We start from the raw sequence: 22,585 nt of genomic DNA on the forward strand, positions 1-22,585 counted from the left end.
TGGAGATGTGGAACAAGCAGACATGTTTTACGTCAAGATGGCAGGGGTGCACTTGAAACCACAACGGCCCTTGTGGTGGTTGTTTATTTATTGTACTGTTATATCTGACTCTTATCCACTGCATGGATTCCTCCACATAATCAGATATATGGTATGGAGTCGCAACACTGGACTTAATCGTTGTGTGCTTCCAGCGATGTATTGATGAGTGAAATTATGGTGATAGTGATGAGCTAAATGCAGTATAAATTATAGAATGCGGCATCATAATTCTATCGGATGATTGAGGAATGATTATTGTGTAGAACGGTTTGAATTAAATGAATGCTGTTGTTGTTTTTTTCACGCGAGACTTTGAGATTGTTCCGGAAGAAAATAAGCAAATGCAATGAATCAACAGGCCCGTTATGTGTCGGACTGGGTCTCCAGAAAACTCCACGGTCAATTGTGGTCAACCTGCAGCGTTGCAGAATGAAACAAAAACAAAATTTATTCGCAGGAGAAAGACTTGTGGGGAGAAGGTGTAGGGTCTCAATCCCCCGGGAGCACAAAGGTCTTCTGTGGAGAGGCCCCCCCCTCTTCTTTCTGATGGACTTGAGAGAGTAAGAGAAAGAGGCTGAGAGAGCCAAGGGCCAAGCCTAGGGCACAGACTCGTCTAACAGTATGTTGTGTTTGTTTTTATTACTGTGCAGTTTCAACAGAATTCAAGAATTTGTAAAAAAAATAATAAAAGTGGACAAATGTAGTCATTTTATGGTGTTTTTTATTTATAAGATGACTATTGTTTTGATGTGATACTTTTGAATGTAGTCAAAAGTATCACATTATTTCTTTATTCTAGAAAGGCAAATGATTCAACATATTACAAAAAAATACTAACACAATTCAATACTTTTTTTTTTACAAACATTTACCTCCTCTCAACGACAACTATTGCAAATAAATTACAAAACAGTGAGGTTATTCTTTTTGCATAGCCAACATAATTTCTCCCAAAAGATTTATACAATAAATATACAAGACTTGGCCACAAGAAAGGAATATTTGATCAGATGTACTTTGGTACATAAACAATAACACATGATGATGACAACACTGGAGAGATCAGTGAAGTGCTAGGGGCGCTAGGCTAGTGCATGCTCATTCCCTCCGATTTCGATATCTTTCTTGACTTCCGGTACTTGTAGGCAAACAAGATGGCCGCCACGAGCAGGACAAGGCCAATGACCAGAAGTACCCACGATCCGGCTGAGGCCGCTGCGCTGTCCAAACTCATACCTAGGAAATTCACGTTCTGAGCCTCAGGGACCACAGGTTCACCTAGAGACAGGGGTTATTGGTATTCAGTCAGGGCCCCGCTGGGGCCTTCATCACTGATAATGATAGTCTTCATCAGATCTTTGCTTCAGTAGTGTGGATGAGTGAACATTAATGATATTGATATGACAAACTGTCCATAAACTGTCCAGGTTTACAGTTACATATTCACTCCCAAGGGCACTCCATGTCTCTCTTTTGCCTTCTAAACCTATCCCTCTCTCTCTCTCTCTCTCTTTCTCTCTCTCTCTCTCTCTCTCTCCCTCATCTAATCTGATCTCTCAGCAGTGTCTTATCAGTTGAAACAGGACCTCAGGTTTCTCTCTAAGCGAAGGAGAAACTATACTTTAATCGTTCAAACTATTTCGTTTTTCTTGTTGTAGACTTTGCATGCATGTGCGTACATGTGTGTGTGCGTGCATGTGTGTGTGTTTCTGTGTGTGGCCATGCATGCTTGCTCATGCATGCACGTGTACGTGTGTGTGTTTGGGTGTGTGTGTGTGTGTGTGTGTCTGTTTGGGTGTTTGTGAGTGTGTGTGTGTGCGTCCATACGTGTTTCTATTTGTGTGTTGGTATGTTTGCATGCGTGCGTGCGTGCGTGCGGATGTGATGGTTCATACTTGGCATCCAGGCATACTCCGGCCAGCCGAGCACCTCCTTGTTCTTGGTATTCTCGTCTTTCAGCCATTCAATCAGGGGCTTGAAGTACTCCACCAAGGGCTCAGCCGTCATCCTGGGCTGCCCAGTGATCATGGCCATGGCCTCAGGCCAGGGCTTGCTGAAGCCCAGCTTCATCACATCACTGCCGGCAGGGAAAGATACAGGGGCAGAGGTCAGTTAGCTAAACGGGAACTTTGCTTGTCTGGGACATTTCTTGGGATAAAATTAAGAGTGTGTGTGTTTGTGTGTGCGTACGTGTATGTCTAAGTGTGTGTCTGCATGCATGCATTAGCGAGCATGTGTGTATGCATGAGTCCATAGACGTACATATTCTGTGTGTGTGTGTGTGTGTGTGTGTGTGTGTGTGTGTGTGTGTGTGTGTGTGTGTGTGTGTGTGTGTGTGTGTGTGTGTGTGTGTGTGTGTGTGTGTGTGTGTGTGTGTGTGTATGTGTGTGTGCGTGCATGTGTGCATGTGTGCGTGTGTATGCATGAACACAGCCGTGTAGCGCGTGTGCCTACCCCAATAACTTCCCGGCCTCCTTGGACTGGTAGATGTCGCAGGTGTGAAGGGGCCCTTTGTGGTTGGCAGCCTTGCAGAGGGCCTCGTGGAACTGGAACTGGATGATGAAGCTCACAAAGTACCTGGGGGGGGGGGGGGGGGGGGGGGGGGGGGGGGGGGGGGGGGGGGGGGGGGGGGGGGGGGGGGGGGGGGCAGGGACAAGGGTGAGCTCAGGCCGGGAGGACAGGATCCGGTAGAACAGGAGGAAGTGAGATCAAGTATCATGTGCTATCGCATTAACTGTTATTTTACTGATAAATCGATGGAGAACAGGATCTAAAACATTTAAATAACCAGAACATATCACAGAGGGATGTGTTCCCTAAACACCTTGGACAACTTCCAAGACAGCAAAACACAGTGAAGGAAAGGCAAAATGAATGTCTGTTTAAGGTTGTATCAGCATGTTGGGTGACGTCACTTCTGTTGGTAGTTGAAACGAGATCCCAAACAAACAGAGCCAGGTCGCCCCTCCCTTCCATGTCTCGTGCATCCAGTAAAAAGCTATCAGGTACCCAGCGCAAAACCCCACAACACCCACCCCTTGTCGGTGATTGGTTGGAATATGAGTGCTTGGTAGTACCATTTCTTTTTGTGTGCGATCACGGCGCATAGGCTGCCTACAGAGACGCATTTTTTTGAAGGCCTGCTGATGGGGTGGGCAGGTAGCGGATCGTGAGGAAAGATCAGATGAATGTGATCATTTACGTTTCGGCCTGAAATCGCTGATACAACCTTTAAGGCCTCCTCAATAACATTATTAAAAGTAAATGTTATCAAAACCTAAACATTTTAAGTGAATGGAACGTGACTAGACGTATTGTCGTATTGTCGTGCAGATCCTCATGGAAACACACAAGTTACCAAGGCGTCATGTTATCATGTCTATCTTGGTCAGACACTGGCGGTAAACAAAGGAAGGAAGATCAGCAACTGGGCCGATGACCTACCTGACGTAGGGCACGTTGGCCGGGATGTGGAACTTTGCACCGGGGTCGAAGTCCTCCTCGGTCCTGGCGACGGGCGGAGCTAGGCCCTGGTACTTCAGCCTGCGACGGGGCGACACGACCAGGAGGTCAGGCTGGTGGCCATGGGTTAAACCCCCCGCTTATTAACCTCCCCCACCCCCACCCTGTCCTCCAACCTCTCCAGACAACAGGGATACCGGTGTTAGATCATATTCCCTGAGCGTGACTACACTCAGGCACAGAGAGACCTCTGTTGAGAATGATCGTTCCATTCTATTTCGTGTCAAACCAAGTGACATTGATGACTATACCATCCTATTTATTGAGTATTTATCTTATCCAAACTGTGTCTAGTGTATTTGACCTGGTGGTGTATTGTTGTTATTGTTGGGAGACTGAACCATTAGACTAACACCATTGTACAAACCCATCACCTTCATGACTTGAATGCATAATAACTATTTTCATCAATGAAAGACACATCAACCGCTACTGCAGATATTATCCTAATTAGAGTTTTTCACGCACGCGCTCAACCTCTAGTTGTAATTAAACCCATAGCGACAATGTGGAAACCCCAGTTGATAATGTAACAAATTTCTGAGCGCATACTATAATAACATTTTGCCTATAATGTTACAACGTATAACATTCGTTCACCACAAATGACTCTTAAAAGCAGTGCCAACATTTAAATATTTTTTAACCATTCAGCGAACAAAAGGGAACAGGCTGATTATCATGTAGGGGGTCACTCAATGACATGCAGAAGCGTCATAAACACGCCCACTGAAGTGTTGTGAGAAATACAGACTTTCTACTCCTCATTCACATATAAGGTAATTTACATTTCCTACGGAGAAAATACTACCTAAGGGGTAGTATTATTCAGAAGATTTTCAGGGTACAAATGTCACGATATGTTGTTCACACATACAGCCCATCAGGAGAATATCAGGACTTACACGTGTGTCTGAAAGTAGCTAGTGTGTGAGCATTTGATTAGATTATAAAATTAGTCAATTTATGGTAACAGGGGTAATGCATGCAAATCAATCATTAAATAGCTTTTACTGTTATTCAGGGATGAAAAGTGCATTGACATTTTAAAATGCAAGGCAACTACTATTGGTTAGTTGAAAATAATAATCATCATTATGATTAAACATCTCTTCCAGTGTCCTGGCCAAGACAGGCAGCAGTAGCCTACAGTGACACATAGCATACACACAAAACATAAGATAATAAAACAACTAAAACAGTCCGCAGGGGGGAAGGGGGATATCAATATCGCAAGACATTTCGGGAGGCTCAAGAAATAATCAATAAGTAGTAATATTACGCTTGAGCAACAAAGTGTATAGACATTTTGCGAGGCTCAAGGAGAAGAGTAATATTACATTTGAGCAACAAAGTGTAGTCCTGTGGTGGACTCTATAGACATAATTCACATACTGTGTTATTTAATTTTTTTTGTTGTGATATAGGGACACTGTCTCTTTAAGATCACGTGACTTGTGTGTTGATATGCCGGTCGGTGCGATGTTTGAATTTAACGTTTTCTATATGACAAAATGAACGACCTGCCTGTGTTGAGAAATTGCCTGTACCTGTGGTGAGAAATTGTCTCTTCTCTTCTTTTATCGCAATTTCTACAATCTATAGACAGAATGTCTTACCTGGGCGCGTGTGTCGATGGCGGAGCCGTTATGTTTATAAACATAATGTCTTACCTGGGTGAGGGTCGCTGCGGTGTGTGCGCGTGCGTTTGTGTTCTAACCTGCGCGTGTGTCGATGGCGGAGCCGTTATGTTTAAAAACATAGCGTCTTACCTCGGCGAGTGTGTTGCTGCCTTTGTCTTGACGTGCGCTGTGTGCGCGTGCATGTGTGTGCGCTTTACTGTATGTCTCGCTGCCTTTGTCTTGACGTGCGGTGTGTGCGCCCGTATGTGTGTGTGTTTGTGTGCGTGTGTGTGCGCTTCCGTGTATGTTCGTGCGCATGAGCGTGTGTGTGCGGTGTGTGTATGCGAGGTGTATGTGCGTGCTTGCGGTGTATGTATGCCTTCGAGCGTGAGCTGAAGGTTGCTTGACACATGCGCACGTGACCAACTTGAGTAACTAATGCGACAGGATACACAGTATGCCTGTGGAGAGGAGGGGCTCACCTGAGGTTCCACCACTCCTTGTTGTATTCAGATGCGGGGATGCGGCCGTCGAACACCTTCCACCTCCACTGGTCCATGAGGTAGCCGAATGGCAGGAAGGCGATCTTGTCCAGGGCGATGCTCATGAGGAAGTTGATATCGCTTTCTGCAGGGGGAGGAGTCACATGAATTTAAAGTGGCAGTGTGTACGATTGAGCCCCTCGTCAGAATTCGCCAAGACTCGATGACAGTGTTCGGTCCACTCTGATTGGCTGATGCGGACTAAGCTGGCTTGGATGGATGGTTGGAAGGGGTTTTGGGAGTGTTGATAGTTAAGATGCTATTGACACTCGGTCGGCCAGCATTTTGTATTTGTAGAATATATTAGTGATAGTGTTTGATTTTATTTATAACAATATGGAAATCCCTGTCGATCAGCATTGACTACAGATACGTCCAGGATGTTTTAATCTACGAGCTGGTTTAAATGATACACGTTGCTACTCTGACTGGAGGGGAAATTGAAGAGAATAGTATTGTATTGAAATATGTCAAATTATTCTTCTGTAAGAATGTGCCAAGGCTGCCACAACTATTTAATCACTTCTTGCAGATACAGTCAAAGTATCTGCAAGATTTCTCAGAGATTTTCTCAGATTTGAAATATTTTGGGGTTTTGTTTCTTTTTAGGCGGGGAATAATGAATAATAATTATTATTTCTACAATATAATATTTAACTGACTGCTTACTTTCCCAGTAAGTAGTGTCAATGCTAGGAGAGTCCATGGTGAGTGAATAGTGCATAATGCAGAGCAGTATGTCATTCTACAGTACATAACATGAAGCCATGTCAACAACTCCCTAGGTCATGCATTCTCACGCGTGCTGACGACACCGTCATCGTCTGCCTCACTGACCATGGTTGTTCTCCACCTTATCCAGGAGGCCGATGGTCTTCAGATGTTTGGGCGTGGCCACGGACAGGGCCAGCACGTCGCCAATGGCCTCATGGAAGCCCGGGTTGGCGCCGTCCCGGAAGGACACCGGCTGGTCCTTGTACTGCAAGAAGTACTGCACGTGTCCCATCTCGTGGTGCACGGTGATCAGGTCGTCCATGGTTACCACCGTGCACTGCTTGATCCTGTTGGGGGAGTACCAAGAAGATGGTGGTGATGAGGAGGATGGGATTGATGACGATAAAGGTGGTTGGGATGATGATGTCATTGACGATGAAGAAGACAGCGATGATGATGACAGTGATGATAACAATGGTGAGAAAAGTCATTAATGATTGTTAATAATTACACATTTGAAATGATGTATCACAACACTATCACTAGCATTCCTCAACGAGCAACGGTTCCTTCGTCTGATACATACTGCGTAATACATATTTATATGGTACATACACAAATGCATCAAACCCTATGGAAAGCACGGATAAGAGGAACTACTGACCGGAAGTCTTTCCTGTTGTAGAAGTCCCAGGCAGACGCGTGGCACACCACCTTCTTCCCGTCTGTGGGCTTCAACAACATGGACTTCTCCCAAAACTCTTTGGGCATGGGCAGCAGACCCAGAGAGGTGAAGAAACGATCGGACTCCTGAAACATCATCGTAGCGTTCCAGTTCTGGATAATCAAAAAGAAGGTCAACGTTAGTGAGCGCGGGTGTAGGTTTACATAGGCTGGTGACGTGGGGACGAAAACAGAATTTTCACTCTATCTCCAAGACGGAGAGTAAAAGAGATGACAGAGGAAAAAAACAGGGATGGAAAATAACAGAGGATTGCAAGGAAGAGGAAGTAAACATGAAAAGAAACAGGAAGATTCCATCCCCTGGAATCCCTTGTCTGATAGACAGAGGAACTAGAGGAGATTGGAGCTGAATGCTCTTCATTCTACCTTCCCCAGGGGTTAGACATGTGAGTGCATAACAATTGCAGAGACAGAGGGAGAGACGGAGAGGAAGAAGAGTCAAAGCTTTAAACCACACTGGACGAGATTCAGATGGACTTGCAGGGGAAGGGGGATTGAGTCATGTACCTTCGCCAACATGGCGGGGGTGGCGTCCACCTGGGTGGCGTTGGGGTAAGGGATTGCCAGATCCATGATGCCCGACCAGGTTTGAGCCCACATGTTCCCTGCGAGGACATTGGGAGACAGTGAGTGTCCGGGCTTAAACACGGCATGCCTGCTGTCATGAAACGTTATGAGCCTGGAGGTTATCCGCAGTGGGGATTTGCCATGCACAATGTCACGCTCCGTTCATCTGAAAGTAAACGCAATTCCTTGCTAATCCCTGACCCGGGGCCCTTGGGAAAGGGACTCAGCAGAGGTGGGCGGATGGGGGATATTTCTCAGAAATAAAAAGGAAAGGTTTGGCTCTTAATCCTAGATTTCACGTTGGATTCCGTCACGGGGGAATGGTTCAATTGGAAGGCCCCTTTGACGAAGATTCAACGAGGAGTGCCCAGAGTTTGAACCCCCTGCACTCTTGGTAAGGCTCAAGGTGTTTGTGTATAACCACATGGATTGTGTTTTTTGATACAACAAACGAACGATTCTTACCGAGCAAATGAGCGGGAATGGGGCCCTTGAGATTGATGTGTTTGGCGCCATACTTCTTGTAGAGGGACCTGCGAACGTAGGCGTGTATGTTCTGATACAGGGGTTCCAGCTGTTTCCACAGAGTCTCCAGGTCCTCCTCAAACGTGGGAGTCTCATACAGCGACCGCCAAAACACCCCGTTGTCAGAGTGTCCTACGATCAAGAACCGTAATTGATGTCAACGCTGATAGGACCGTTTGCATTTTGGGTTGAAATACAACCTTTGAATGCAGTCCTTACTTTTGAAAGCAACACTTTTACTCTGAAGGTCATACCGTTTAGTGTGGCTGCTTTGTTGGCCAGCTCCACGTATCTCTCGTAGTCCTTTCTGAGCACTTTGCCAGCAGAATCTCTCCAGCCCTTCCAGGCAAACAGCAGCTCGTCGTAATCTCTGGACTCAGCCATGATCTTTTGGAGGTCTTAAAGAGAGAAAAATTAAGAGAAATATTTCACATAGTTTAGTGGAATCCAATCTGTGTGTTTATATTGTAAAAACAACAACTTATCAACAAAGAAGCTCTCAAATAAACATTTTCCCAAAGAGCATGAGAAACATAACACTAAAAACAATAAGTATTTTTTTTTTACATTTTTATAGAATTCAACTTACGAGGAATGGCCACACAAGTAATGTGTCTTAGTTGTACAGATAGAAAACCCCACTGTGTAGGCATGGCCTACCTGGATCCAGGGGGAGGCAGGGCCCGTCCGCTCTGCACACCTCTGCCACACTGTATTTGGTCTCCATGTTGGACAGCAGATTGTTATACTGTAACCGCAAAATTACAGAGTGTCAAAATCGCAACCACTAAACACAGCCATGAAATCACCTAGGCTTTCCATGATACACTTTGCCTGTTCCATACGTCAACACAGTACAAAGTCGGCTTGCACGATGTTTACAACTGCAGTTGCACGATGATTCACACTTGTCATTTGCGGCGAGGGACAACCGTACGACGCATGACCAAATGAAGCGTCACTGAGCCGATGCGATCGTGTTTCTGGACATGTGAGTCCTACCTCTTCCAGCTCGGCAGCGGGCAGACCGGCCCTCTCGATGTCGCTGAGCTTGTTCATGATGCGCTTCACGGCGCCGTCCTGGAAGTCACTGGTGTCGTACTGCCGGGCCTTCAGGCCGTACTTCAGCGTGTGCTGGGACATCTCCAGGTTGGCTGCAAGCTGCAGTCCCACAGGAGTCATGAAGACGTTTAAAATGAGTAGTCAACACATGTTATAGGTAGACAGACAGGCAGAGAGGCCAACAGACAAACAGAGAGGCTGACAGACAGATGAATGGACAGGCAGACCAGGCATGTGCAGACCAGGCACACTTGTAACGATTAATTGTTTGTTATTGTTAACATTTCTGCTATCTGTCTATTATATTCAATTTCATTCAATTTAATTAAGAGGGAAGAGGTGGTGGATTGGATTACTGTAGCAAAGTGTGTGCTTGGATAGAGAGGACTGACAAACAGAAAGACTGGTATACAGTCATATAGACATGTGGCAGCAGGTAGCAAGGCATCAATTCATTAATTTTTCATAGGAACATGCAAGCTCATCTATCAAAATACTACAAACAATAATAACATATACAGTATATGTCATATATTCATATGCACAGCACCTTTTTTAGAAAGGGTTTGAACGTGTTAAAAGGAAAGATAGAATCAGCAAGATGACGTGGTTCAAACAAATAAACAGGACAATTAATCAAACATGGGATATCATTCAAATACAACTGAAAACTATGGGTTTGTTTCATTCAGTGACTTTGAACCCCCGTGGGCGTCCACACCCCCTCGTACCATGGCCTCCTTGTGTCCCTCAGTGATGTCCGTGTTGTAGGCCCAGGACGCCTCGGTGTAGGCGTTCCACACCACCTCCGCTGTGCTGTTGTAGTCCTTCAGCAGCTGCTTGGCCTGCAGCTCATCTGTGTTCTTATCTGGGAGTTGGAGGAGGAGGAGGTGGAGGTGGAGGGCAGGGTTACACTTTTATAGTCATAAGGCATTTATAAGCCTTTAGTCGCCGATGAACTAATCATTGACTCAACGTTCATTGATAAGCCTTTAGTAAACGATGAAGTCATCAGTAACAAAAACATGTTTTTGTTAATAACATAAAAATATATATATTTAGGGTTAGGGTTAGTGTTAGTAAAAAATAATAATATAATAATAAAAGTAATTATAGTGATATATATCAGTTGGTACAGTCCACTTGATATTGGAGTATGCTGAGCATTTAACACACAAATGCGTACTAATGTTTTGGTAATGATTAGTTCATCAATAACTTATAGATAATATGCTTAAAGATTACTTAAAGATGACTTATGGCTGAACGAAGTTCAGTTCACTTCGGATCAATGTATTAAAGTGTTCCAAAATAAAATTTACATTCCAACGAGCGGTGAACCACATACTTACCGATACTAGCAGGGTACCCCTCTGGGATGGGTGGCACCCAGTTAAAATCGGGCCAGCCGATGGTCTCGTTCGCATTCTGTTCACCCAGCCATGTTATAATAGGGCCAAAGTATCTCATCAGTGCACCGGCGTCCATCTTGTTGGTTCCCAGGGCGTCCTGAAGTACTTTTGGCCAGGGTTTGGATGAGCCAGCCTTGAGGACCTTCCTGCGGGGGGGGGGGGGGAATCCAACCGTGAGTCACTTCATTGAGTCTCGAGGGGAACTCGCTGATTCTTTTTTTTCGCCGCTGTGTCTGTCAAAAGACCATTGGACCGTGAAGGCGCTTGCTTGGAGCTATACTTACTCTAGGATGGCACCTGCTTCTTTGGACTGGTAGATGTCACATTTGTGAAGGGGGCCTGTGTGATTGGCTTCTGCACACAGCTTCTCGTGGAACTGGAACTGCAGGATGAAGCTGACAAAGTACCTGCAGGGAAACAGAGACAGAGAGTCCTCTGGGTTGACTTGATGGGGTCTGTTACAAAGAGCATTGGGTTTAGCCAACTGTGGGTAGTAGCAGAGATCCAAGTTGGTCTCAGTGTGGCCACAATGAAACATTTTATAAAATATATTAAAACAATTACATTCATTACAAAAATGTCATTGCTTTTCATTTCTTTATATTTTAAGTTTGAAGGCTTTTAAAGCTGAATCCTTGAAGAAAAATATACATGAAGATTATTTGTTTTTTGACATAGTAATGACAATGTATTTTACAGAATATTTGGTTAGCTAAAGTACCTCAATAGAAGTCATTAGCATGAAAACATGTGGGAACCCTTGAATGTTTGCTTCAAGCTCTTGAGCAAAGACAACGCTAAATAGTTTGCAGACTTTGACACTGACTAAACATTAAACGTAGTGTGATAAGTTACCTGATGTATGGCGTGTTACCAGGAATGTGGTATTTAGCTCCGGCGTCAAAGTGCTCTTCTGTCCGAGGGGTGGGTGGGCAGATGCCTTGGTATTTTGTCCTTTTTTCAAAATAAAGTACATAAAAAGGAAAACGTTGGCATGGACAGCAGTTTGTCTTAATGAAACACTGAATTAGAAGACATGTAAATGCAGCAATTTTTTGTCGCACATCCAGGGTTGATTATATTTCACAGGCTTTTAAACATGGCCATGACAGCATTGCTTAACCCCGACCGTCTGTATACACTGCCTGTTCAATCTATGTAAACACGAACAATGTGTTTAAAATTGTCAAGCGCACAATGATTCTCACTTATCCTCCAAATGTCTGTTTACAAAAGACGCCAGAATCAAGTTTACCCGTGCAGTCATCAGCAGTGACTAAGGAAAACATTTCGACCAACCTAATGTTTTTTAGACTTGTCTCCACCATTTGAGTCCGATTTTTGTTTCCGAGTGTTTAAGCAGAGAGCCTTTGAGCGGCCTTCTTTACCTTAGATGCCACCAGTCGGCATTGTAGTGGTCCGGGGTGGTCTTTCCACTGAACACGTTCCACCTCCACTGGTCGATGAGGTAGCCGAAGGGCAGGAAGGCCATCTTCTCCAGAGCCATCTTCAGCAGGTAGTTGATGTCGGTCTCTGCAATGAAAAGATGGACAGGATAGGATGCTGATGACATGCTGCCTCTTGGACCATCACAAAGGCCTGGTGTTGTATCGTTGGTAACACACACACAATCAAGGTGCGCTGGCTTCTGGTTGCCCAATCTGATCGATCGTGGCGATGTGCTGATACCTTAGGTGCTGTCTGAACCGTGTGCTCTCTTTATCGTTTGGAAATGGATTACATGGGGAGGGACCTTAAATAATACGTCAAGACTGAATACAAAACTCACCCTACTACACCTCTATGCCATTCAACCCTACAGTATACTGGATCCCACCCTTCCCTACACCAGACCGGATCCCACCTTACAGCAAACCGGATCCCATCCTACAGTAAACCGGATCCAACCCTACAGTAAACCGGATCCCACCCTACAGTAAACTGGATCCCACCCTACAGTAAACTGGATCCCACCCTACTAGAGCGCGGAACAGGTCGCATTTTTTTGTCCGAGCCCGGCCCGCATCCGACAGAGAAGTAACCAAGCCCGACCCGAGCCCGAAACAGTAAAAGTCAATTTTTTCTCGTACTAATGACACATTTACGTTTGTGTGTATGATAGCACGACTTTATTAAACAACTGCAAGGCATTTGGAAATGTCAACAGTTGAGCGCAACAAGCAAGCGATAACAGCAGCACTCTTGTGCTCTATGGTAACACGCGCTTGTTGCCCAGAATCATTACCTATTGAAATTCAAATTCCCACAAAAAAGTCCAGGATAACGATAAATTCGACAAAATTGCCGAAGAGGTTCTGAGGTTCTTTAGGACAGCTGGCCTATGAAATTCAAATTAACAAGAGTGTCCCCAGCAAAGCCAGATTAACGCTAACACAAAAGCAACGCCAACTCCAACAACTTATCGCGCAGATGTGACCGAGCCCGACCTGAACCCAAGCATCATTTCAAAATATTAGTCCGAACCCAACCTGGCAAGTCGGGTCCCATCGGGCCCCGTCGGGGTCAGGTCGGGTTTCCATGCTCTACACCCTACCCTACATTAACTGGATCCCACCATACCCTACACCAAACCGGATCCCACACTACAGTAAACTTGATCCCACCCTATAGTAAACCTGATCCTACGCTACAGTAAACTGAACTCCTGCCTACCCAGTAGGATCCAACCATATACCTGGATCCCACCAAACAACTGGATCCCACTATTCCAATGGATCCCACAATACAACTGGATCCCACCCTACACCACAGTAAACTTGATCCCACCCTACACTACAGTATACTGGATCCCTGTCTACCCTACAGTATACTGGGTCCCACCCTACCCTACAGTATACTGGATCCCACCCTACCCTACAGTACACTGGATCCCACCCTACCTTACAGTATACTGGGTCCCACCCTACCCTACAGTATACTGGATCCCACCCTACCCTACAGTATACTGGATCCCACCCTACACTACAGTATACTGGATCCTACCCTACCCTACAATATACTGGATCCCACCCTACCCTACAGTATACTGGGTCCCACCCTACCCTACAGTATACTGGATCCCACCGTACCCTACAGTATACTGGATCCCACCGTACCCTACAGTATACTGGATCCCACCCTACCCTACAGTATACTGGATCCCACCCTACACTACAGTATACTGGGTCCCACCCTACACCACAGTATACTGGGTCCCACCCTACCCTACAGTATACTGGATCCCATCCTACACTACAGTATACTGGGTCCCACCGTACCCTACAGTATACTGGATCCCACCCTATCCTACAGTACTACACAACTCCACCTACCCGGGTCGTCGGTCACCGTGTCCAGCAGGCCGATCTTCTGCAGGTGTTTGGGCGTGGAGACGGAGAGGGAGAGCACGTCGCCGATGGCCTCGTGGAAGCCAGGATTGGCCCCGCGGCGGTAGCCCACCGGCAGGTCCTTGTACTGCAGGTAGTACTCCACGTGGCCCATCTCGTGGTGCACGGTGAACAGCTGCTCCATCGTCACTGTGGTGCACTGCTTGATCCTGATTGGGTGGAGAGTTGGGAGAGAGAGAGAGAGAGAGAGAGAGAGAGAGAGAGAGAGAGAGAGAGAGAGATGAAGAGAGAAGTCAATGGCCTAGTTCCGGGAAATAGTTTGATTTTTTTTTTTTTCTTTGCGCTTACAAAAAGATATGATACTATAAATAATTGATCCCTTAAAGGGAAAATATATGCCAACTACACCTAGATAATACATAGACAATAAGGAGGACAACAGGCAAACCGGCGCGTACAACTCAGATGGTACAAAACGAAGTGAAACATTGATCCGAGTTACATAGTAAATAAACTGAGACTGCAGCAGTTGTAGCCACCGAAACAACAGCACGATTTTATTCCACTTGTATTATGTTTTTAATCATTCTTTTGCACTCGTTTTGAAAGTGCAAATACATTTGATTATCGTTAATCTAAGGTTCGACAGGTGAATGGCATCATTGATTCCTCCTGACTAAGTTTTGTGGGCTTTTTGAACACTCCTCAACCTGCAAGAAGCGAAGATTGTTTAGACGTTTACCTAAAGTCCTTGCGGTTGTAGAAGTCCCAGGCAGAAGCGTGGCAGACCACCTCTCTGCCCTCAGGTTTCACCAGCATAGACTTATTCCAGAACTCCTCAGGCATTTTAATCAACCCCAGAGAGGTGAAGAACTCTTCTGCCACTTTGAACATGTGTGTGGCATTATAGCCCTGGTGAGGAAGCACAACAACATTAACCTTTCCACCCGCCTTTTCTGTGCATTTTTCGACTATTCAAGGGGACTGATTTACCCAAAGCCAAATGATATGCATAGAGATTGGTCGTTAAGGAGCAGGCCATAGGGTAAGACATCTTGCTCAAGAATGCTTCCAATTAACGATGGAATATATTGACAATTAAATGTATGTATACCTGATGATAATTGACTACTTTATGTTTTACCACCCCTGCAGGTGCTATTAGGTGTGCATTGATCTGTATGTGTTGTGTTGTTTGAATCAACCAGTGAAGTAGGAAGTGCAGCTTAGTTCCCTTCTATATCTTTCTTAATAATGTAGTTGTATGTCAGGCCACAAATACAAAAAGATCTGTCAGGCTGGGAGACTGGAAACCTGCCAACAAAGGGACAGTTTGAACATGCCTGACATTTGAACATTTTCCCTGCTGTATACTCATCCGTGCCTAGCATACTTTCCCACAGAGCCAGAACTCACTTGCGCCACCATCGTGTCTGTCACGTCCACATTTGGTTTCTCTGGGTAAGGAACCATCAAGCCATAGACGTTGTTCCAGGTCTGAGACCACATGTTTCCTGCCGGAGAGAGAGAGAGAGAGAGAGAGAGAGAGAGAGAGAGAGAGAGAGAGAGAGAGAGAGAGAGAGAGAGAGAGAGAGAGAGAGAGAGAGAGAGAGAGAGAGAGAGAGAGAGAGAGAGAGAGAGAGAGTAAGCCATATCTGGCTAAGGGCTTCTTCCCACACTCAAGTAGTGTGGGAACGTTGTAAATGGTCCATGTATGTTGAAAGTAATGGCACGTGAAATCCTTTACCGTATTTTTAAAGAGACACTTATATATTTTATTGATATATTTATATATTACATATTTATTGTTGCCTAATGCTGTTGTTTGTTTTAGCATTTTGCTTTTTGCACTGCTTTATTTTACACTGTGGGTAGGGAGCACCACCCCAATTTCGTGGTACAAGTTTGCACAATGGCGATAAAGTCTGAAATCTGAAATCTGAAAATGTCAAGTATCGGAGCTATTTTAGGGATGGTCCGAATTATCATTATCCTCGTCATAAGAACCAGACGAGAAGAGAACCATGAAGAAACACTTATCATGATGATATAAAGCATGACAAAACACAACATAATAAGTACAGTTCAAACTTGAAAACTTTTCAGCATTTCCCTTCTGAATTCATCGCAACGCTAACCTTCCAGGCGGTTTCCACATTGATAAGTAGGCCTACATAACAATGTGCATGACAATGTTGAATCAGACGCTACGTTTGTAGCATCAGTATTTCATTTTGAGACGTTTTATTATGCCTTGCGTGGGGTAAGAACAAAACAAAACGGGTCTGCATTCGTCGGCGGCTGTACCTAGCAGGTGAGCGGGGATCGGTCCTTTGAGGTTGATGTACTTGGAGCCATACTGGTTGTGGAGCTTGCGGCGGACAAAGGCGTGAAGCTGTTGGTAGAGGGGCTCCACTGTCTTGTACAGCTGTTCCAGGTCCTTCTCAAACGTCTCCGTCTCGTACCAGGAACGCCAGTAGTCCCCGGTGTCAGCAAACCCTAGATAGAAGATGGAAGCAGTCGTTTCTTTGACATTCCTTTCCCTTGACATTCCTTCACTACTTCACTAGTTAATTTTCCTACTCGATTTTTCCTTATATGATAGTATCAAAAAACAAACGTGTGCATGAGGTCAACTTTAAACCCCCTCTATACCCCCCTTTATTTATTTTTACAGTTATAGCTGTATAAATAAATAAAAAATAATGAATAAAAATAACAAATAAATGTACAGAAACAAATGGCAAATGGCAATTTCAATCAACGTCTCCTCAGTTTCCGTCCTGGAATTTCCCATAGGTCAGAATCCCAGTACAAAGCAATATAGTGAGACAGGCACGCACTGATAGGTCGAAAGGTTATTTGCGTTGCCTTACCGTCCAGAGCCACAGCCTTGTTGCTGAGCTCCACGAAGCGGGGGTAGTGTTTCTTAAGTGGGACCCCCGAAGCGTTGTGCCAGCCCTCCCAGGCGTACAGAAGCCGCTTGTAGCTCCGGGAGTTGGCCATGATGTCCGACAGCTCTGCGGAAAGGACGATAATACGATAAATCACATCAGAAGGAAAACACTGCTTTGGTGTGATTGGAAGAGCCGGGGACACATTCGTTGTCTTAAGGGCTGACTGCCCCCCAGACAGTAACGAGCTTCCAGGGGGACCGGGCATTGGGACAAGAGGACCAGGATAAGTAGGCTAAAGGTCAAGGCCTTGGTAGAAACAGGCCTTAGAAACATTTAGAGAGAGAGAGTGAGAGAGAGCTAGAGACTGAGAGAGAGTGAGAGAGAGAGAGAGAGAGAGAGAGAGAGGGAGGGGAAGAGAGAGAGAGAGAAGGAGTGACTGAGAGAGAGAGAGGGAGAAGAGAGAGAGGAAGAGGGAGAGGGACACAGCCTGACCCTGGGGCTCCTCCCTGCTGTGTTTAAGCTATGGGGGGGGGGGGGGGTGCTATTCTGACCAAGGCCAACCTGAGAGAGCTGCCGCTGGACTGAAAACAAAGAGAATATATTTTAACACCAATTGTTTCCATAACCTTCTTAAGTGCTAGTCTGGCACCGGGCCAGCTGGCGAGCCCTCAGCTCAGAGCACAACTGGCTTATTGTTATGCTCTATGGGTTGTTGTTTCATAGGAGGGGAGACAATAGCATCAGGGTATTGCTTTACTCCCCCGCTGTGATAATGGAGAGGGAGAGAGAGGGTGAGAAAGACAAAGAGAGAGAGCGAGAGAGTGATAGCGGGAGAGAGAGGAAGAGAGAAAGAGCTAGAGAGAGGGAAGGAGAGAGAGAGAGTGAGGGATAGCGAGAGAGAGAGAGAGAGAGAGAGAGAGAGAGAGTGGAGGGATAGCGAGAGAGAGAGAGAGAGTGAGGGATAGCGAGAGAGAGAGAGAGAGAGAGAGAGAGAGAGTTTAGAGAGCATGCTGTGAATAGGAGCCTGCTGTTTCTCTACGTATAGCCTATTCCATCAGCCCTGAGGGGCCCGTTAAGGCACTGCCCCTGTGGGCTGCTGCTAAAGTAATAGTCCCTGTTCTGTTTCTCTTTCCCAGAGCTCGTTTCCTACAGATTATATTGCCAGCACTTTGCCGGCTGTTGTTGTTGTTTTACCCTTCTGGTGCTGGTGAGTCCCATTTGCCGCCCCCCCCCCCCCCCCTGTCCTTTGCATATTGTGTATATGTTTTTATTGTTCATTTTTAAGGGTAATAATGAGCTCTGCTTTTGATTGCGTGGTGCGGTGAAGGTGAATCTCTGCCGTGCGGTGAAGGCGGACGTCTGAACGGGGGGCTCTTCATACCAGGCTCCAGGCTCCAGCATTCGGTGGGCTTGTCTTTATCCGGACACACCTTGGCGGTGGAGTAAATGTCATCCATGGTGCTCAGGATTGTGTTGTACTGGAGGTGCAGGAAGATAAAAGGAGCATCAGATATTTATATATATATACAGATATATATATATTTCCTTTATATATTTCTTTATTTTCTTTACTACTCATTAGCACATTTAGCCTGACAAAGTAAACCACAATAAATGATTTACAGAGAAGCGTACAGCGACATGTTTTGTGATATCAAAGACACGCCTGTCATCATAATACAAAACATCTAAACTACACAATTCTCAAGAATAAAACGTTCCCATCCACACATTCAATCCATAGTCGATTTGTTTGTGGTGGTGGGGTGATGATGGTGGGCGAGGTGTTACCAACCTCCCTTCTCTCTGCTTCGGCCAGGTTGGCCGGTCCCAGCTCACTGATCTTCTCGATCAGCTTCTTGGTACTATTGTCTGTGAGGGATGCCAGGAAGCCCGGGGGGAAAGTCTGCTTGGCCTTGTTCCCCCAGGCCTCGGTGAAGACCTGCTCATCAAGGGACGCCTGCACCTACAGCGGAGAAGGAGCAGGAGGTTCACCAGGAGGAGGTGGAGTAGGAGGTTGTGGTGGAGGAGGAGGTAGATGAATAGGGAGATGAGGAGGAGGTGTAGAGAGAGAGGTGGTGGTGGAGGAGGAGGTAGATGAGGAATAGGTGTAGGTAGAGGTAGAGGAGGAGGAGGTAGATGAGGAATAGGTGTAGGTAGAGGTAGAGGAGGAGGAGGTAGATGAGGAATAGGTGTAGGTAGAGGTAGAGGAGGAGGAGGTAGATGAGGAGGGAGATGAGGAGGGAGTGTAGGCAGGTGAGTAGGTTTTGGAAGAGGAGGAGGAGGAGAGGGAGGCGAGACAAGAGGGGGTTAAGGTGGAGGAGGTTGAGGAGCAGGAAGAAGAGAATGAGGACGAGGAGGTAGAAGGGAAAGAGAAAAAGGCTGAGTCGTCAAGGTAACTCCCCCTTTATTGTGTGCGTGGAGACAATTCTGTCCTATTTCAACCTCATTATAACCACATTCAGCTTTGGCGATATGCTAATGTGGTAAACACAAATGGTAAACACAAAACGGTAGCATCATAAACCTCACGTTAGTGAGGTCCCCCCTTCACTGTAAAGTGTCTATGAGTGCCTAGAAAAGCGCTATATAAATTCAATCCATTATTATTTATTAGTATAATTATAAATTAATTGCGGAGAGCAATAAGGGGTCGCACCATGTGTATCAAGTGTTACGCATAATCTGACTGTACTGCAAACCAAGTGATTTTTGTAAGCAGGTTGGGGCCCTTCTTTGGATCGATGGGCTGCAGCCCCTGGGTTGAGCCTTAACTAGCTGACTGACCCTATAACTCTCTCTCTGACCCAAGGACGACTTGGAGAGATTACAGCGTCGCCTCTATACGATTATTGCATGCATAAACATGCGCCAGTGGCCTTGCTGGAATCATCTTCTAAGTCTGACGACATTTCTATTGTATGAGCTGTCACATCATGTTGTGGCTTGTATAAAAACATGTAGTCTTGCTAAAGTGTTACATTTTAAAGACCTCACTGTGAATCACAGAGTGAGATGGAAGCCCTGTGCAGCCCTGGCGCGTTGTGTGTGGAAAGGTTTTTTCTTTCTTTCCGCGCAGTAAACACATCTCACCCTGATAAGGTTGAGACCCCTTCCAGCCCGCCCCCCCCCCTTGCTCCATAACATCCAAGCTGATTGCGGAGGAAACGGGGGGGGGGCACTACTGCTGTGAGTTGATTAACAATTTTTTGACCTTTTTACGACGCATCCTCATAACAAACGAGCACAACAAAGAAACTGACGGGAGTAAATGTGAGATATAGGACTCAAGGAGAGGCATTGTTTGGAGGATATGATTATGAATATGTTTAATAATAAATATGTATATATATATATATAATTGTATATGTTATAGACATGCATGCTTTTGTTTGTTTGTTGTACGTCAAAAAATACACCACCGTTTGTCATTTATATTTTGGATCGTTTACACTGCAATTATGTTAATGTCCATGTTTTGAACACAAGACCACTATAGGGATAACTCATGTATACCTAAATAGAAAGCAGGGTGATATCCCTGCTTCTTACATCTACTGTGGGTAGTAGCTGTGGGTTAAGGCAGAAGAATATGAAGATGCACGGGAGAGAGATGAACGCATTAGGAAGGTTACCAACTCCTGAGCTGGCCAGATAGTTTTAATTGCAGTCTAATTGTGACCTCCAGATTGTTTGATCAACCACCGCTGTCAATCTGAACCTCATGTATCACTCAGATCCCTGCAACTCTTTGTCCTGCAACATAGAAGCCAGCGAGGTGTATGTGAGTGTGTATGTGTGTGTGTGTGTGTGTGTGTGTGTGTGTGTGTGTGTGTGTGTGTGTGTGTGTGTGTGTGTGTGTGTGCGTGCGTGCGTGCGTGCATGCGTGTGTGTGTGTGTGTGCACCAATGTGTGTGTGCACGTATGTGTGTGTTCTTAAATGCAACAGAGCCTTAAATATCTGGTTGATTACACAGGGCTAACATTACCAGCCCATGGAAAAGGAAACAATAAAGCAGTTAGGTGTAAAATAAGTGTTTAACCGTATCTTGCAGCAGCAGCCAGTAATGTCATTCTTGTCCCCCTGTGTCAGCCCCATGCCTCATCAGGGCAGCAGAGCCAACATCGCTGTCGATGTTAATGTCGTACGGTTTTAATTGGCAATGAAAAACAAACCCTGAATCTAATAAAGTAAATCAAACGGACCCCTTGGAAGTGTGCTCCAGAACTGCCCACTCAAACACGCACACTTCGATCTGTTAAGATTCAGTGAAGCACACGAGCTGGCGGTGTACAGGGGGGCAAACAGAGCGCCTTTGGGTTTTGGGTTTGAGTTAATTAGCGGCAAAACGCCAAGTCATGCAGGGATTAGTGGGTTTGGAACGAATGAACAGGGCGTCTGATCTTTTACCCCCCCCCACCATAATGGTTCATGTCACACATTAAAACCAAGACTGATCAACTGGAGATGAATGATGTCTTTGTATGTGTGTGTGTGTGTGTTTGTGTTTGTGTTTGTGTTTGTGTATGTGTGTGTGTGTGTGTGTGTGTGTGTGTGTGTGTGTGTGTGTGTGTGTGTGTGTGTGTGTGTGTGTGTGTGTGTTTGTGTGTGTGCATATGTGTGCGTGTGCGTGGGTGTGAGCGTGTATGCATGTAAGGCGCGTGTGTGTGTGTGAGCTTGCCCTTACCTGGAGCTGGGAGTTGTGTGCGGTCAGGTTGGTGTTGTAGGTCCAGCTGGCAGTGACGCTAACGAATAGGGCCTTCTCCGCCGCGCTGCTGTAGTTAGAGGCGAAGCGAGCCGCCTCGTCTAGGCTCTGAGTGTACTCCCCCGGCAACCAATCGTCCGGCACGGCCTCAGAGAAGCTAAAGAGGGGCAGCAGTAGCGCCGCTGCCCAGAGGAAATGGACCATTCTGGCACTTGATCTCCCACTCTCTCTGCCTGTCTATCTCTCTGTCTCCCTCCAACGAGAGAATGTTAAAAAGTTTGCAAAGTTGGACAAAAAAACGAATGAAGAAGAATACTTGTTTCACTGAGCAGCTGTTGTCTCCCTGCTTCTTGCTGGGATCTCTCTCCACCTGCCTGCTTGTCCCTCTGTGTGTGTGTCTCTCTCTCTCTCCCCCTCACTCCCTCTCTCTCTCTCCTCTCTGTCCCTCTCTCGCTAGCAGCCACGGTCGGCTCCTTTATAATGGAACCAGTTTGACCCAGCCCACACTACTCCTCTACAGCCTTCCCCTTTCTCCCGCTCATTCCACGGAACCTTTCCTCCTCCTATACTGCCTCCAGTCCCTCCCTCACACCCTCTCTCCCTCTATCAACGCATCTGTCTATCTATCACGCACACACTCTCTCTCTATCTCTCTCACTCATTTACCCCCCCACCCCCCCCCCCCACACACACACTTACCTGCCTCCAAGGATTTGTAGTAGGCAAGATCTCCGCTGTCTTATTTTTTCTTGCTTGTGACTCATGTACACAAAAAGTCAATGACACTAACAGACATTGTCTGTCACAATATAACTGCCTGACTGTTGCTATGTTCTTGTCTGTCTACCTGCCTGCCTAACTGTCTGTCTGTTTGCCTGCCTGC

The 22,585-nt window shown here is 45.9% G+C and overlaps 1 protein-coding gene across 1 annotated transcript; it reads right to left on the reverse strand.

Moving 5' to 3' along the window:
* Window positions 1-662: 662 nt before the first annotated feature.
* ace (angiotensin I converting enzyme (peptidyl-dipeptidase A) 1) lies at window positions 663-22,109 on the reverse strand. Its single transcript, XM_079756343.1, has 25 exons — window positions 21,685-22,109; window positions 18,792-18,962; window positions 18,378-18,474; window positions 16,976-17,119; window positions 16,407-16,598; window positions 15,516-15,613; window positions 14,842-15,011; window positions 14,085-14,308; window positions 12,141-12,285; window positions 11,608-11,706; window positions 11,037-11,159; window positions 10,693-10,898; window positions 10,072-10,208; window positions 9,281-9,439; window positions 8,939-9,026; window positions 8,533-8,676; window positions 8,219-8,410; window positions 7,694-7,791; window positions 7,107-7,279; window positions 6,566-6,789; window positions 5,669-5,813; window positions 3,487-3,585; window positions 2,497-2,619; window positions 1,938-2,119; window positions 663-1,320 (listed from the first exon to the last, which is right to left on the reverse strand). The coding sequence occupies exons 1-25, from the start codon at window positions 21,904-21,906 to the stop codon at window positions 1,130-1,132; spliced, it is 3,846 nt and encodes a 1,281-aa protein (XP_079612469.1). The 5' UTR covers window positions 21,907-22,109; the 3' UTR covers window positions 663-1,129.
* Between the last annotated feature and the right edge of the window lie 476 nt (window positions 22,110-22,585).

The sequence above is a fragment of the Pollachius pollachius genome (genome assembly GCF_949987615.1).
Source record: "Pollachius pollachius genome assembly, chromosome: 19".
Lineage (NCBI taxonomy): Eukaryota > Metazoa > Chordata > Actinopteri > Gadiformes > Gadidae > Pollachius > Pollachius pollachius.